The sequence below is a fragment of the Vicia villosa genome, linkage group LG2, assembly GCF_029867415.1.
Source record: "Vicia villosa cultivar HV-30 ecotype Madison, WI linkage group LG2, Vvil1.0, whole genome shotgun sequence".
Taxonomy (NCBI): domain Eukaryota; kingdom Viridiplantae; phylum Streptophyta; class Magnoliopsida; order Fabales; family Fabaceae; genus Vicia; species Vicia villosa.
Genome location: NC_081181.1, coordinates 214,793,581 through 214,806,180, shown reverse-complemented (window position 1 = coordinate 214,806,180; position 12,600 = coordinate 214,793,581). Strand labels below are relative to the sequence as shown.

At 33.3% G+C, this 12,600-nt stretch overlaps 1 protein-coding gene across 1 annotated transcript; it reads right to left on the bottom strand.

Annotated features, from left to right (window-relative positions):
- Nucleotides 1-5,917: 5,917 nt before the first annotated feature.
- LOC131653840 (homeobox-leucine zipper protein REVOLUTA-like) lies at nt 5,918-11,381 on the bottom strand. Its single transcript, XM_058924140.1, has 19 exons — nt 10,957-11,381; nt 10,271-10,503; nt 10,022-10,181; nt 9,793-9,887; nt 9,591-9,681; nt 9,354-9,449; nt 9,132-9,245; nt 8,968-9,051; nt 8,733-8,888; nt 8,581-8,655; nt 8,367-8,473; nt 8,106-8,289; nt 7,805-7,993; nt 7,601-7,681; nt 7,371-7,505; nt 6,933-7,264; nt 6,736-6,841; nt 6,495-6,644; nt 5,918-6,373 (listed from the first exon to the last, which is right to left on the bottom strand). The coding sequence occupies exons 2-19, from the start codon at nt 10,492-10,494 to the stop codon at nt 6,227-6,229; spliced, it is 2,526 nt and encodes an 841-aa protein (XP_058780123.1). The 5' UTR covers nt 10,495-10,503; nt 10,957-11,381; the 3' UTR covers nt 5,918-6,226.
- Between the last annotated feature and the right edge of the window lie 1,219 nt (nt 11,382-12,600).

The window sequence follows — 12,600 nt, the reverse complement described above, 5'->3', positions numbered from 1 at the left end:
AAGGAACAAAGCCACACATATGTTTCCACACAAGTATCAAAGCCACCATGTGAACCCGAAGTTTCACCGCTTATGCTTCAAAGCCACCACGTGAACCCAAAGTTTCACCGCTTACGTTTCAAAGCCACCATGTATACATGTGCAACAAGACTCACAATATATGCAATTATGATTATCACACAACCTAAATTATTCAAACATATCACAATAATTCACACAATTATATTTATCCACCAAAACGTTACACAGCATGCATACATCATCGATAAAGCATTAACATATCATTTATCAATCACAATGACATATTGCATACAAGACAATCAATGTCATTCTCAACAATCACCAAAAACAGCATATACATTTTGATAAATTTAAGCATCATGTGTACATACAATTACCAAAACATATGCAATTAAGAATTATCTATATAATCTTAACATTCGAGCATATCACCATTATTCAACATATTGAATTATCGACCAATTGTATTACATACATTCATCATGTAACAATCACAACAATGTATAACAATTAGCATTCATCAATTCCACATATCACAACTAGCACATAGTACACAATACCAATACATGTTATTCCCAAATAACATTAATCCATGACATACACATATACAATTACATGTCATTTACGCAACCACATAATAATTAGATCATATAGTGCTAATCAATTCATTTTCATCACAAATAACATTTCGTTAGCTTCCGAACATTTTGAACGACACATAAAATAGACTTACGGATCAAAAGTTATGACATTTTTAAGTTTCAGGAAAAAAATTCATTTTTACTAAGGGGAATCCGGTTCCCCTATTTGGAAACCACGGTTCCCTAAGTTGTTGTTTTCTGAGAACCCGGTTCCCCTATTTGGGAACCCGGGTTCCTAGTTCGAAAAGCTTATTTTTTGCACTTCTGTTGCATTGGGAACCCAGTTCCCCTATTTGGGAACCCGGGATCCCTTGAACCAGAACCTAAATTTTGCCATTTTTTCCTGCTAAGAAATTTCCCATTCAAACACCAAAAACCTCAAATTTCACAACACACCAGTAGCATTTATTTGATAAATTATACCTATGTTATAACAACCAATTCAACACAATCCTCATCTTTCATTTCACATAACAACATCATACTTTTCATCAATTTGGACAAAATCTCATGAAATCAAATAATGGAAACTCAAAACCTACAATCATGCAATTAAGATTTTATAATCATAGATCTATCATGGTGTATCAACATAGCAACATAGAACATGATTCTTTCACACAAATTTCATGGATTCATACATAAACCCTAACATAGAAAGTTATGAAATAGAGAGATGAAGAATACATATCATACTACTACACATTGCATAAATATATATATTCAAGATAATGAGATTTCTTCCCCTTACCTAGAATCAAAGTCCCTCTTCTTCAAGAATCTCTCAAATCCTCTTCTTTCTCTACTTTCTCCACTAGCCTCTTTTTCTCCTTTCCTACTCAAATGATAGTGTTTTATGACATAACCTAATTCCTTACTATCTCATTAAGTTAAATGGTCTTAGTCTAATTCACACTCCCTTATTATTTTTATTTCCACATAATAGGCCCAATAGCTAATATAACTCATTATACTACTAATAGTCTAATTAAATTAAATTAGCACAAAACACCTACTTAAATAATTACTGCACTAAATAATAATTAAATGATTATACCAATGCTAAAATAATCATTAAATAATAAAATACAAAAATTGGGATGTTACAACATGCTTCATAGTGGAATCAATGGCAAGGCGGTGAAAGGCCACCTTGGAAGATATACATGGCATGTCGGTCGGGGCCTATATGAACAAACCAATGCTCCTCTTTAGCATGGAGATCACATCCTCTTGTTCAACTTTGATCAAGGAGGTGCCCAACTTGATGGTGTGATAAATGAAACATATTATGGAATATCTCTGTATTGTTACTCCTTAGACACCTCACAAACCACATGTGATAAATGAAACATATCATGGAATTCAATTTGGGCGGTGCAACCTAAGCCCAGTCAGGTGGTATGGAATGTGCTTCATCTATAATAATACTACACTTAGTTCTGATTGTTTTCTCATGGACTGTCCCCTATTAGACCTAATAAAATTATTCCAGTTCATGTTTCATTAGGTTTTAGTTTCTTTGTTGAAACTCATCTATAACCAATTAGTTTTCAACTAGGAGACAAGTTTACTAAGTATCGGGTCCTATTAGATTATAAAGAATTTATCTCATCGTTAATAGCTTGTTGTTCCACAAATCAACATTCATAGATGACTAGGCATCTTGAAGATTTGTTCGATCTTCTAATATATAGGTGCATAATAGGGGCCATAATCGTTAGCAACTCCTACTTTTTTACTTCTTCAAAGTTTTGTTTCTACTTCAACGTTGCTTTCAGTGTTTCTTATCACAATAATGTGATTCGATTCAGCGTCCTTGTTATTTCTCGATTTGAAAAGAAAATTACTTTATGCACTTAAACCTCATTTAATTCCATGATCACTTTGAACGAAAGAAATAAAGTATAGAATATTCACTTTCAAGCAATTGAGAGATAATCCATTTATTTATCACGATAAAAGACGAAAAATTAGTCGAAAATATATTCTTAGACGCAGACTTTTTAAAAAACTTGATTATTTATCTAAATGATACTTTCCATTATTTAAAATCCTGGATATGTATATTCATATGAGAATCCAATCATGAGCTATATATATAATGAATACGTAAAAGAAAATAGGTTTAAATAGTATGTTGGTCATGTAAGTTAGCGTGTTTTTGTTTTTAGTCCCTAATCTGGATTTTTTTTAAAAATAGTCCCTGAATGTTAAATAATTTTTGGTTTTAGTCCTTCATGATAAAATCTGAAGGAAACCAACAGATTTTAAATCCGCAGGAAACTTACAGATTTTCCGGCGGATTTTGAATTTAAGGACTAAAACAAAAAATATTTAACATTCAAGAACAGTTTTTATAAAAAAATTCAGATTAGAAACTAAAAACAAAAACACGCTAATTTACAGAAAACAACATACTATTTAAGCCAAAAAAATATATAAGCTAGCTATAATACTAAAAAAAAAAGTATTTAATTCTAGAGCGAAGACCCATTTTGGTTCCTCACAAATACTACACGAGTCAAATTAGTCATTCGCAATAAAATAGACCCAATTTAGTCCCTTATAAAATTTAACCGGATCATATAAGTCCTTCTGTTAATATTTTTTTTCAAACCGGTTTTTTCCTAATTTTAAACCGTGACTGGATTGCCACGTTGGATTTTATTTTATTTTCATTTTTTAAATTTTTATTTTTAATTTCATTTTTAAACAATTATAAACTAATAATATAAAAAAGCCAAAATTTTTAAACAATTAAAATTTTTAATTTCATTTTATTTTATTTTATTTCTAAATTTAAAATAAAAAATACAAAATTTGTATCAATATGGTCTCGAACCTAAGTCTCTTCAGATTAAATGACAGTCAATTTAATAAAATAGAAATTGATTTGTCTATTTGTAAATGATAGTCACTTTACTAACAATAGAAATTGATTTGTCTAGTTGTTATTGATAGTCACTTTACTAACCGTAGAAATTGATTTGTCTAGTTGTTATTGATAGTCGCTTTACTAACCGTAGAAATTGATTTGTCTAGTTGTAAATGATAATCACTTTATTAACAATACAAATTGATTTATCTAGTTGTAAATGATAGTCACTTTACTAACAATAGAAATTGATTTGTCTTGTTGTAAATAATAGTCACTTTACTAACAATAGAAATTGATTTTTCTAATTGTAAATGATAGTCACTTTATTAACGATAGAAATTGATTTGTCTTGTAAAGTGAAAATCATTTAACTTGAAGGGACTTGGATTTGAGACCTCATAGATAAAAATTTATGTATAAAATTTGTTAATATTAGTAGAAATCATGAAAATTACTTATTTAAAAATTACTTTATAAGAAATAATTTTGGCTTTTTTGATATTATTCATTGATAACTGTTTAAAATGAAATTAAAATTAAAAATTAATTTAGTATTTAAAAAATAAAAAATAAAAAAAATCCAACGTGTCAGTCCAGTCACGGTTTAAAAGTATGAAAAGAACCGATTTAGAAGTAGGAAAAAACCGATTTGAAAAAAATATTAGCAGAAGGACTAATATGATCTGGTTAAATTTTGTAAGGGATTAAATTGAGTCAGTTTTTTTGTGAGGGACTAATTTGACTCGTGTAATATTTGTGATGGACCAAATAGGTCTTCACTCTTAATTCTATAAAATCATTGATTAATTTTATAGTATTTATTTATAAACTGATTAAATTTGTTCATGCTTTAGTTGCAAATCTTTATGAAAAATTATTGACAAGAGACAAAAACAAACAATTTGGGGCTATCATCTTAATTCAATATTGCATTAAAAACTTAATTTCAAATATTATAATGAAGTGAAACAAGGAAATATACATGCTTAGAATGGTTGGTGGGAGGAGATGTATTTAGGTCCATACTAAGAAAAGAAATTAATTGGAGCAAAAGATTGACAAAAAGATGGTTGGACCAAAAAATAAAACAAGATCTAATCATCTGTGATTTTAAAGATGATGATGATAATTGATGATATGTAGCTGAAGAAGAAAATAATCATTGATAATTTCAATGATGATTGGTGATGCAGCAGATGAAAAAAAATATAAGTGTAAATCATGTAAATGTGGTTGATCTACATGAAAATATCATCGGCTCAAATACTTTTTTACCAAAAATCGTTTCGATTCGGTCCAAACTAAACCGATTACACCCCTAAGTTATTGAGTTCATCCCAAAAAAGAACCCTAATAAATAGGGGTGCTTGCGGTACGATTTGGACGATTTTGACGGAAAAAAAATCATCATTACCGCAAGAAAAAAAATCGTGCGGTTTGGTTTGGTTGACTTTTAGAAAAAAATCAAACCAAGCCAAACCAATGCGGTTTGATTTGGTTCGGTTGGTTAGGTTTTTTACAAAAAATTTATTGAGACATACATACACATTTAGATGACAACATAACTTTATATTTAGACATTCATACACTATCAAATAACCACAAAACTCGTCATATTTTGACAACAACTTTTTATTTAATAGATAAAAATTAAATTAAACAAAAGTGAAATAATAAATATAAAATAATAACATAAAACAATATAAAAATTATTATAATGAAAAAAAATAGAAGAGACAAGAAATTAGTGAAGATGAAAAAGAAAAAACAAAAGAGTTGAGAGATTAGAAAAGGAGATGTGCGATAAAAACAAAGCTGAAATAGAAATCGGGAAGAGGTATGTGACAAAAAAGACACGATAATATTATTAGAGATTTGAAAAGATCGGAACTAAAATCATGTGTAAGGATGAGAAAGTTGTTCGTAATCATAAGGCTAAGGTATAATAGATTTAAGTTTGGGTTGAACATGAGTTAAGTAAAAGTTAGGTTGTAACATAATGCGGTTTGATTTGATTTAGTTCGGTTTACAAAATACAAATCGCAAACCGAACCGAACCGTGCAGTTTTGTTAAAAGATAACCCAAATAAATCCGAACCAAATCGCAAACGGAACCGAACCGTGCAGTTTTGTTAAAAGATAACCCAAACAAATCCGAATTAAATGCGATTTTTTGCAATTTCGATTTGGTTTGCGATTTTCTACTTGTTTGATTTTGAACTTTCCCTACTAATAAACAAGGTAGTTACTTCACTTTCAACAATGACCAACAAAACGACATAATGAATGTCATTTTACAACAAATGGACTTGGTAACAAGTCACCAAACACATGATTGTAACACATACCCTACAAATTCACAACAAGACAAACCTCCTCAACATCAACAAATTTATTCTGATTTCTTTTAAAGTTACCACTCACTTTATTAGCATGCATCATCCATGTTTTATGTTACCTGAGTTGTCAGATATTCCAAACAAAAACAAGTTCACAAAATCTACAACATAAAGTCCCCACCTCATTCCTTTTATTCTGCCAATGACAAAATTTTACAAGATCGAATCATTTTGTTCTTAGTACCAACCATAGTAACAAATTTAATCAAATGTAAATGATCCAAACATGATCTTGTAATATACATTAACAAGAATTTCAAATTTTATTTTTCCCTCTCAAAACTCTATATAAATGACCAATTCATGAAAGAGAAAGCCAAGCAGTGAACACTGTTGTCGTCAGCGAGCACTTTCCACGCAACAGCTTGATCGTATGAAGCGTGTCGTCCCATTGTTGACATGCAGATTCCAGCTGGCATACAAGCAAAGCCCTGACGGAGAAAATTGAATGCGAATAAATATGCGTGGATACGGACTACGGAGTTGTTAAAAGAAAATTTGACGTTGTAACGATAAAAATGCTAACAAAGTCAAACTTGAGGATATTATTACCTGCTGCATTAGCTTTGCAAAATATCCAATCAAATTCTTGCGAGCTGGATCGTCGAATATTTTGTCCAGCGAGATGTCTTGTAGTGCCACTAATGTTGTTTCCAGCATGTCAAGGCCAGCCTGGTTTGCGAAGATGAATACAGGCACCGTCTGCAAAACCAAACAGAATATGGACGTCGTACGTTAAAATCTTTTTGTACATGCAAAAGATCGGTTTTGTACCATAAGATCGTGGACTTACCTTCAAAGAACAGCATAAAATAGCATCTGGATGATGCCACAAATGTTTCAGTACTAAATCACCGGTAAGAGATTCAGATCTCAGCAGCTCCGTCGCGAAACAATTACTATGCGAGATAAGAAATATTGGAAGATGCATAAATAGAGATTCATAATAGAAACTTTGATGGTGAATATCTGAGATTCGTGCAGACTTACCGATAGCTCTTGGAGATCCATTGAGCTAGCGTAAGGGCTTCTGGAGAGCCAGGGGAGAGTTTTGCTCCAACGGCGGAGTTAATATTGGATGGAGATATAGCGATGGCAACTGCCTGGACGGCGGAAATCACGCGACGGACATACTGACTTGCCATGGCTGCAACATTATCCTGCAGACCACTCTCAAAAGGAAACTGGAAAGCAACAGTCAATACACATCGATTGTTAGGACACGATGCGTCACCAGTGGCATGAGTTGTTGCCGTGCCTATTTCAAGACCAGATGTCAAATCCAAGGTTCGATTTGTTGTCATTGCATTATTTTTATCTCCCTGAAATACATTATGACGTCAATTTGATTATAAGGCTTCGTATCGTATGTGACCAATGGTACAAATTACAGAAAAAAAAATCAAATGCAAAGAAACAGGACTCAACTGGTTGTGAATTCAACAGAGCAATGCGGAAACCAGAAGGCACCAATGGAGCATCTTCTGGGAACATGTCGTCTATTGGAGCAAATATGAGCTCGGAACAAGCCCCCACAGCATTATCGTCAATTCCATTACATAACTGCTCAATTAATGGTGATAGTGATGATAAGAGAAACAACAGCAGCAAGAAACCAACAAACAAGCAAACAATAAAAAAAAAAATCTAGGAAGCACCTGTAAGAGATGAACATCCCTCGAAACAAAAGAATCTTCTTGACCAAGAGCGTGGCCTTCAAGGCGGATGATTTCTAGCATCTGAAACGTTAACACAGATCAATACAGTCAAGGTCAAGCAAGCAGCAATAATCTCTCTAATGGATCCATGACACAAATCAAGATGCAATTCCATCTAGAATCTATGCCAAGATTAGGGTATACCTCTTCATGTTCAATTGTTTGTCCAAGAGGCATGATTGCTTGATTGCCGGTGAACCTCGTCGACCTCATTCCAGGATAGCCATAGGTGCCAGCTTTAAGCGATGCAGCAGAAAAGGCGTCAACACTAAAATCAGCCCACTCTGAGCGATGTTCCCTCAGAAAGCGAACTAAAACTGCGGGAGTGGTGTTCTGCAAGTAAAGCAAAGTGAAAACTTTCCGTGTAACAATTAGAAGATCTAAATGTCAAACTAAAGAAGGGCCATTTAATATGCGGTGCGTGCCGATGGGTTTACACACTCACTTGGAGTAACATAGAAGCTTTGGCACAGACAATTCCTCCAAGGAGTGAAAGGGAATTTGCTGGATTAGAAGTACTGCTCAAATTCTTGATTGAGTTTACTGAAATAGTAACGCCCCCGTCGCCATCACAGTGCACAACAGACCAGCCATCATCATTGAATCCATTGACAGCATCGTTGAATCCTCTGCAAGAATGATTCATTATTATAACCAATACAAAAGATTATTTTGTATACAGCATGCTAAAATGGTTTCGACGTGCCTGATCAACCGCTGGCTAAAAGTTCTCAAAACAGCAGGTTGCCTGCCCATGCTATATACTACCTCACCACTTGTTTCTTGAGCAATTTGCCTGATATAGCGAAGCGCCTGTCAAAAGAGCTTCCGTATTAATATCTTCCGTCTATAATAATCGCAATAGTCTACCAAAGTTTGAGATAGAAACCAACATTATGAATTAATATTTGTGTACTTACAGAAATTGTCATTCTTTGAGCTACCATTTTTGATGATTCATAGTATGGCCGCAGCACTTCTGGAACACTCCATGCCTTGAAGAAAATATCAATCATGTTAATTAATGTATAAGAAAATATTAATGTATTAGCTAATTGCCGAGAGCTCAAACCTGTAGGTCTAGGTGGTCTACAATGTGGATGATTGACCCTCCACCTTCACATGGTCGAACCAAGTAGCCACTAGGGAGCACTTCAGCCCTCACGAATTGTGAGGCTGCAGCAGCATTAGGGCCAGCACCAGAACCAGACAGCGACCTTTCACAAACCTTACAAAGTGCAAAAAAATAAAATTCATAAGCACAAATGTACTAAATAATTTTCCTCTAAGACAACAACTATACTCACCACAATACTTCCATTTTCAAGATTTGTAGTGTATCTTAGAGTCCAGAAATCCCGAGCAGTAGACAGCGTCATTGGAGAATATGTCTGCAGCAAACTTAAAGTTTAAGCACAAGGCTTACTAAATAATAAATAACAGACCCTAAATTTCATACTTCGTCACTCACCTGTGTGTAAAGAAGTTCAATTGTCCCTCCATTTCCAGCAGAGAACATTGTGAACATTTCTGAACTCCGACAATCCCGAAACCAAGTTGAGCGATCTTTTAGGATCTCCACAATCTATTAAAAAATTTTGGCAGTTCGAAGATTCAGACAGCTTACAAAACTTTAATTAATGTCAAATGAAATTACTGAAAAATATCAATTTTTATTCCACTTTTTAGTTACCTTTGAAGGTTCTAAACTAACAAGACCACAGGCTCGAGCTGCCACTCCATTGCAACCTTGAGAAATGGCAAATATCCCAACCGAATCCGGACCAGGCTGACAAAATTAAGTTTGAAAGTAAATATTGTATCGATACTAGAAGGAACTTAACCTCAATATCAAAATCAGTACAGTATGTCAGTATCACAATTGTATAAGCAAAAATGAATCATTCACTAGAAGCACGATTCTCTCTACCTTCATCCCAGGCATCTGGACCCATTCGACAGCAGTTCCGGTAGCCTTTGAAAGGAACTCTGCCAATGTTTCCTCTGCAATTGATTGGAATCTGAAGGATCATAACAAAAATTCATTCAAAGAAAACTCCATAAGATAAATAAATAAATAAATTAAAAAAAAAAAAAAAAAAACTCTCTCAAACTATAAGCATGAAAATTACCCAGCAGGGCTATTAGCATCTCTCATGGTGCTCCGAGGAGTAGCAGCCGCAGAATCACTAGCACTGCCATCAGCATTTGGAGGTGCTGGGACGGCCTGCAATTACATGACAGCAAGTAAAAATTCAAATCAACATTTGAAACAACTCAAATCAAATCAGATAACAACTGCATTCCTCAATCAAACAATGACAATTATCAATTCACATACTGAACAATGATAGGGCTTACAGGTTGTAATTGCTGGCGCATAAACCCATTCTCATTCACAAGCTCCGAAACCTGTTTCTGCAACCGCTCATTTTCCTCCGTCAACAGCTTGTTCATTGCCGCTAGTTTCCTGTTCACAGTCTGAAGCTGAGAAGCCTCTTTTCTCTGCTTCTCTCTACACCTGCAAAACAAAAAAGGCACAAATCAAATCAAACAACCAAAAAAGCCAAAACCCTTAACAACACAAGGTGAAACCAAATTCTTCATTACCTTCTATTCTGAAACCAAACCTTGATTTGCTTAGGCTCGATATTACCCAAAACCGGACACTCCCGAATCAGCTGTTGCCTTCTCAAGGAACTAGGCTTAGAGCATTCCACATAAACCTTCTCCAAAGCCTCAATCTGTTCAGCAGTGTATCGCACATATTTCCCAGAAGAATCAATGTGTCTCTCAATGCTGTTATCTCTCTGTTGTGCAACAGCCATTGCCATCTTCTTCTCCTATACTCACGATATCAAAATCTTAAACAATCACACCCCAAAAGCAAAACTAAAACAACCAATACAACGCAACACAGCACAACAACAAGCACCACAAAATTCCTATTATAACACTCACTCTTAAACCCCAAATAAGGGTAGATTATACTACACTACTCACACAAAATACAAATACATATACAAATACATATACAATAACAAATAAACAAGTGCAGATGAGAATAGAGAAGAAAAAAAAACAGGTATCACAGAAAACTGAGAAGTGAAACGGAACAAAACATAAAGTTCCAAACAGTGAAACATGAAATCCATGTTCTAACAACCTTCAAACACGTTTCTTTTTCTATTTTCAACAAAACCAGTTACCTCAACTGTTTTTTTCTCTAAAAAAACCGGAATTTTCACAGTCTTATATCTCTACAAGAAAAAGAAAAAAACCGAAAACCCACTTACCAAAATTCAATCTTTTTTACACTGAGCTAAACTTGGAAGCTCCTCAACTGAATTTACGCGTTTTTCTTCTATTTGGGCAAAAGCCCAATGTAAAAGCCATAAAAATAGTTACAAAAATTCAAACTTTGAAGCGACCCTTAAAGCTTAGGAGGCTGTTCAGCTTGAGGAAGAAGGTTTGAAAAGGTGGTGTGAATGGAAAGTGAAGTTTTGAGCTATGTGGTACTATAAAAGGCAATGAAGATTCAAGAATGAAACCCTAAGCATATTGTACATCAAAAGAACGGGATTGAAAAACTTGAAACGGGTTTGAGGAGAAGAAAGAGAGAGAGGGGTTATGATTTGTGAAATGTGAGACAGTGATCTGAGCTAAAACAGTGGGAATAAAGTCAGAGAGAGAGAGAGAGAGAGAGAGAGAGAGAGAGAGAGAGAGAGTTTGTATTGCACGCATATCGATTGCTCAAAACAGAGCTTTCTTTTTTAGTTTAATTTATTGACGTAATTGTCCTTGTTGTTTGTTTCTAATGACATGGTATAGCCCTACACTACTCATGTCACTTTCAATATACACCCTTGTCTTGTGTACTAGTATATTTTAAAAATTGAAGTGAGGATGAAATGACTAGAAAAATAAACTAATTTAATAGTAAGTTGAACTATGGTTGAATTGGGTTAATCATTAAAAAATGTCTTTTTATATTAATAAAAAGGAAAAAAAAGTTGTGATTTGATATGTTTGGATCTGGATCGATCTCGATTATGTATATTTAGAACAAAATGTAGTTGAATCAATCGAAGAATTGATTGATCTCAATTTCGTAAACTTAGAGAAATATGGTTGAATTAATCGAATAATTGATTGATTCTCAGTTCATTCAATTAATGGATTGATCGATTTCTAGTTTAAGTAGTTGAATCGATCGTTTGGGTTGATTTTGAAAATTTGGATTTTAGATTATTATGTGATTCAATTGATTAAATCGATACATATTTAATCGAATGGGTAATAAATAAATAAATCTTAAAAATAATTTTTAAATAAAAGAAAGATGAATCAATTGAGTCGCAGTTCAACCCATTATGACATGACTTTGATTTAGATTGAACTCTGGTTGAATCAATTAGTTAAATGGTTGATTTGTGATTCACTCGCTTGAAATGTTCAATCCAATCTGATTTTAAAAGCACTTAAAAGTGTTATTGTAAACTTGACGCACATTTTATTGGTGTTCTAATTATCACAAAATCAAAGTTCACCTGATTCAGATATTGATTCAAGGCTCGAAATTCGTATCATAATGAGAAAACAATTAAAGATTATACTTTATTCTATAAAAAAAATTGATCTAATAAATATTTGAGATCATAGAACAAATCGGACTATTGAGTCGTCTAGATTTAGTTCTATCTCAATATCTATTTGCAAAAAAGAATTGTGCAAAAAATAAATTAACAATAAAAAATCTAAATAATCAATTAATAGAAATTTTCAAAATGAAAACATGCACTATAGAGTAAAGGAACACAACAGAAATAGAGAACTTGATTATACAAACATGTACACACCTTTATGTAATCGTTAAAAGAATGCTTGCAAAAAGAGTGGTAAATACCTAGAGTGAGAAAGGGTTTGAGAAAACAAAACAG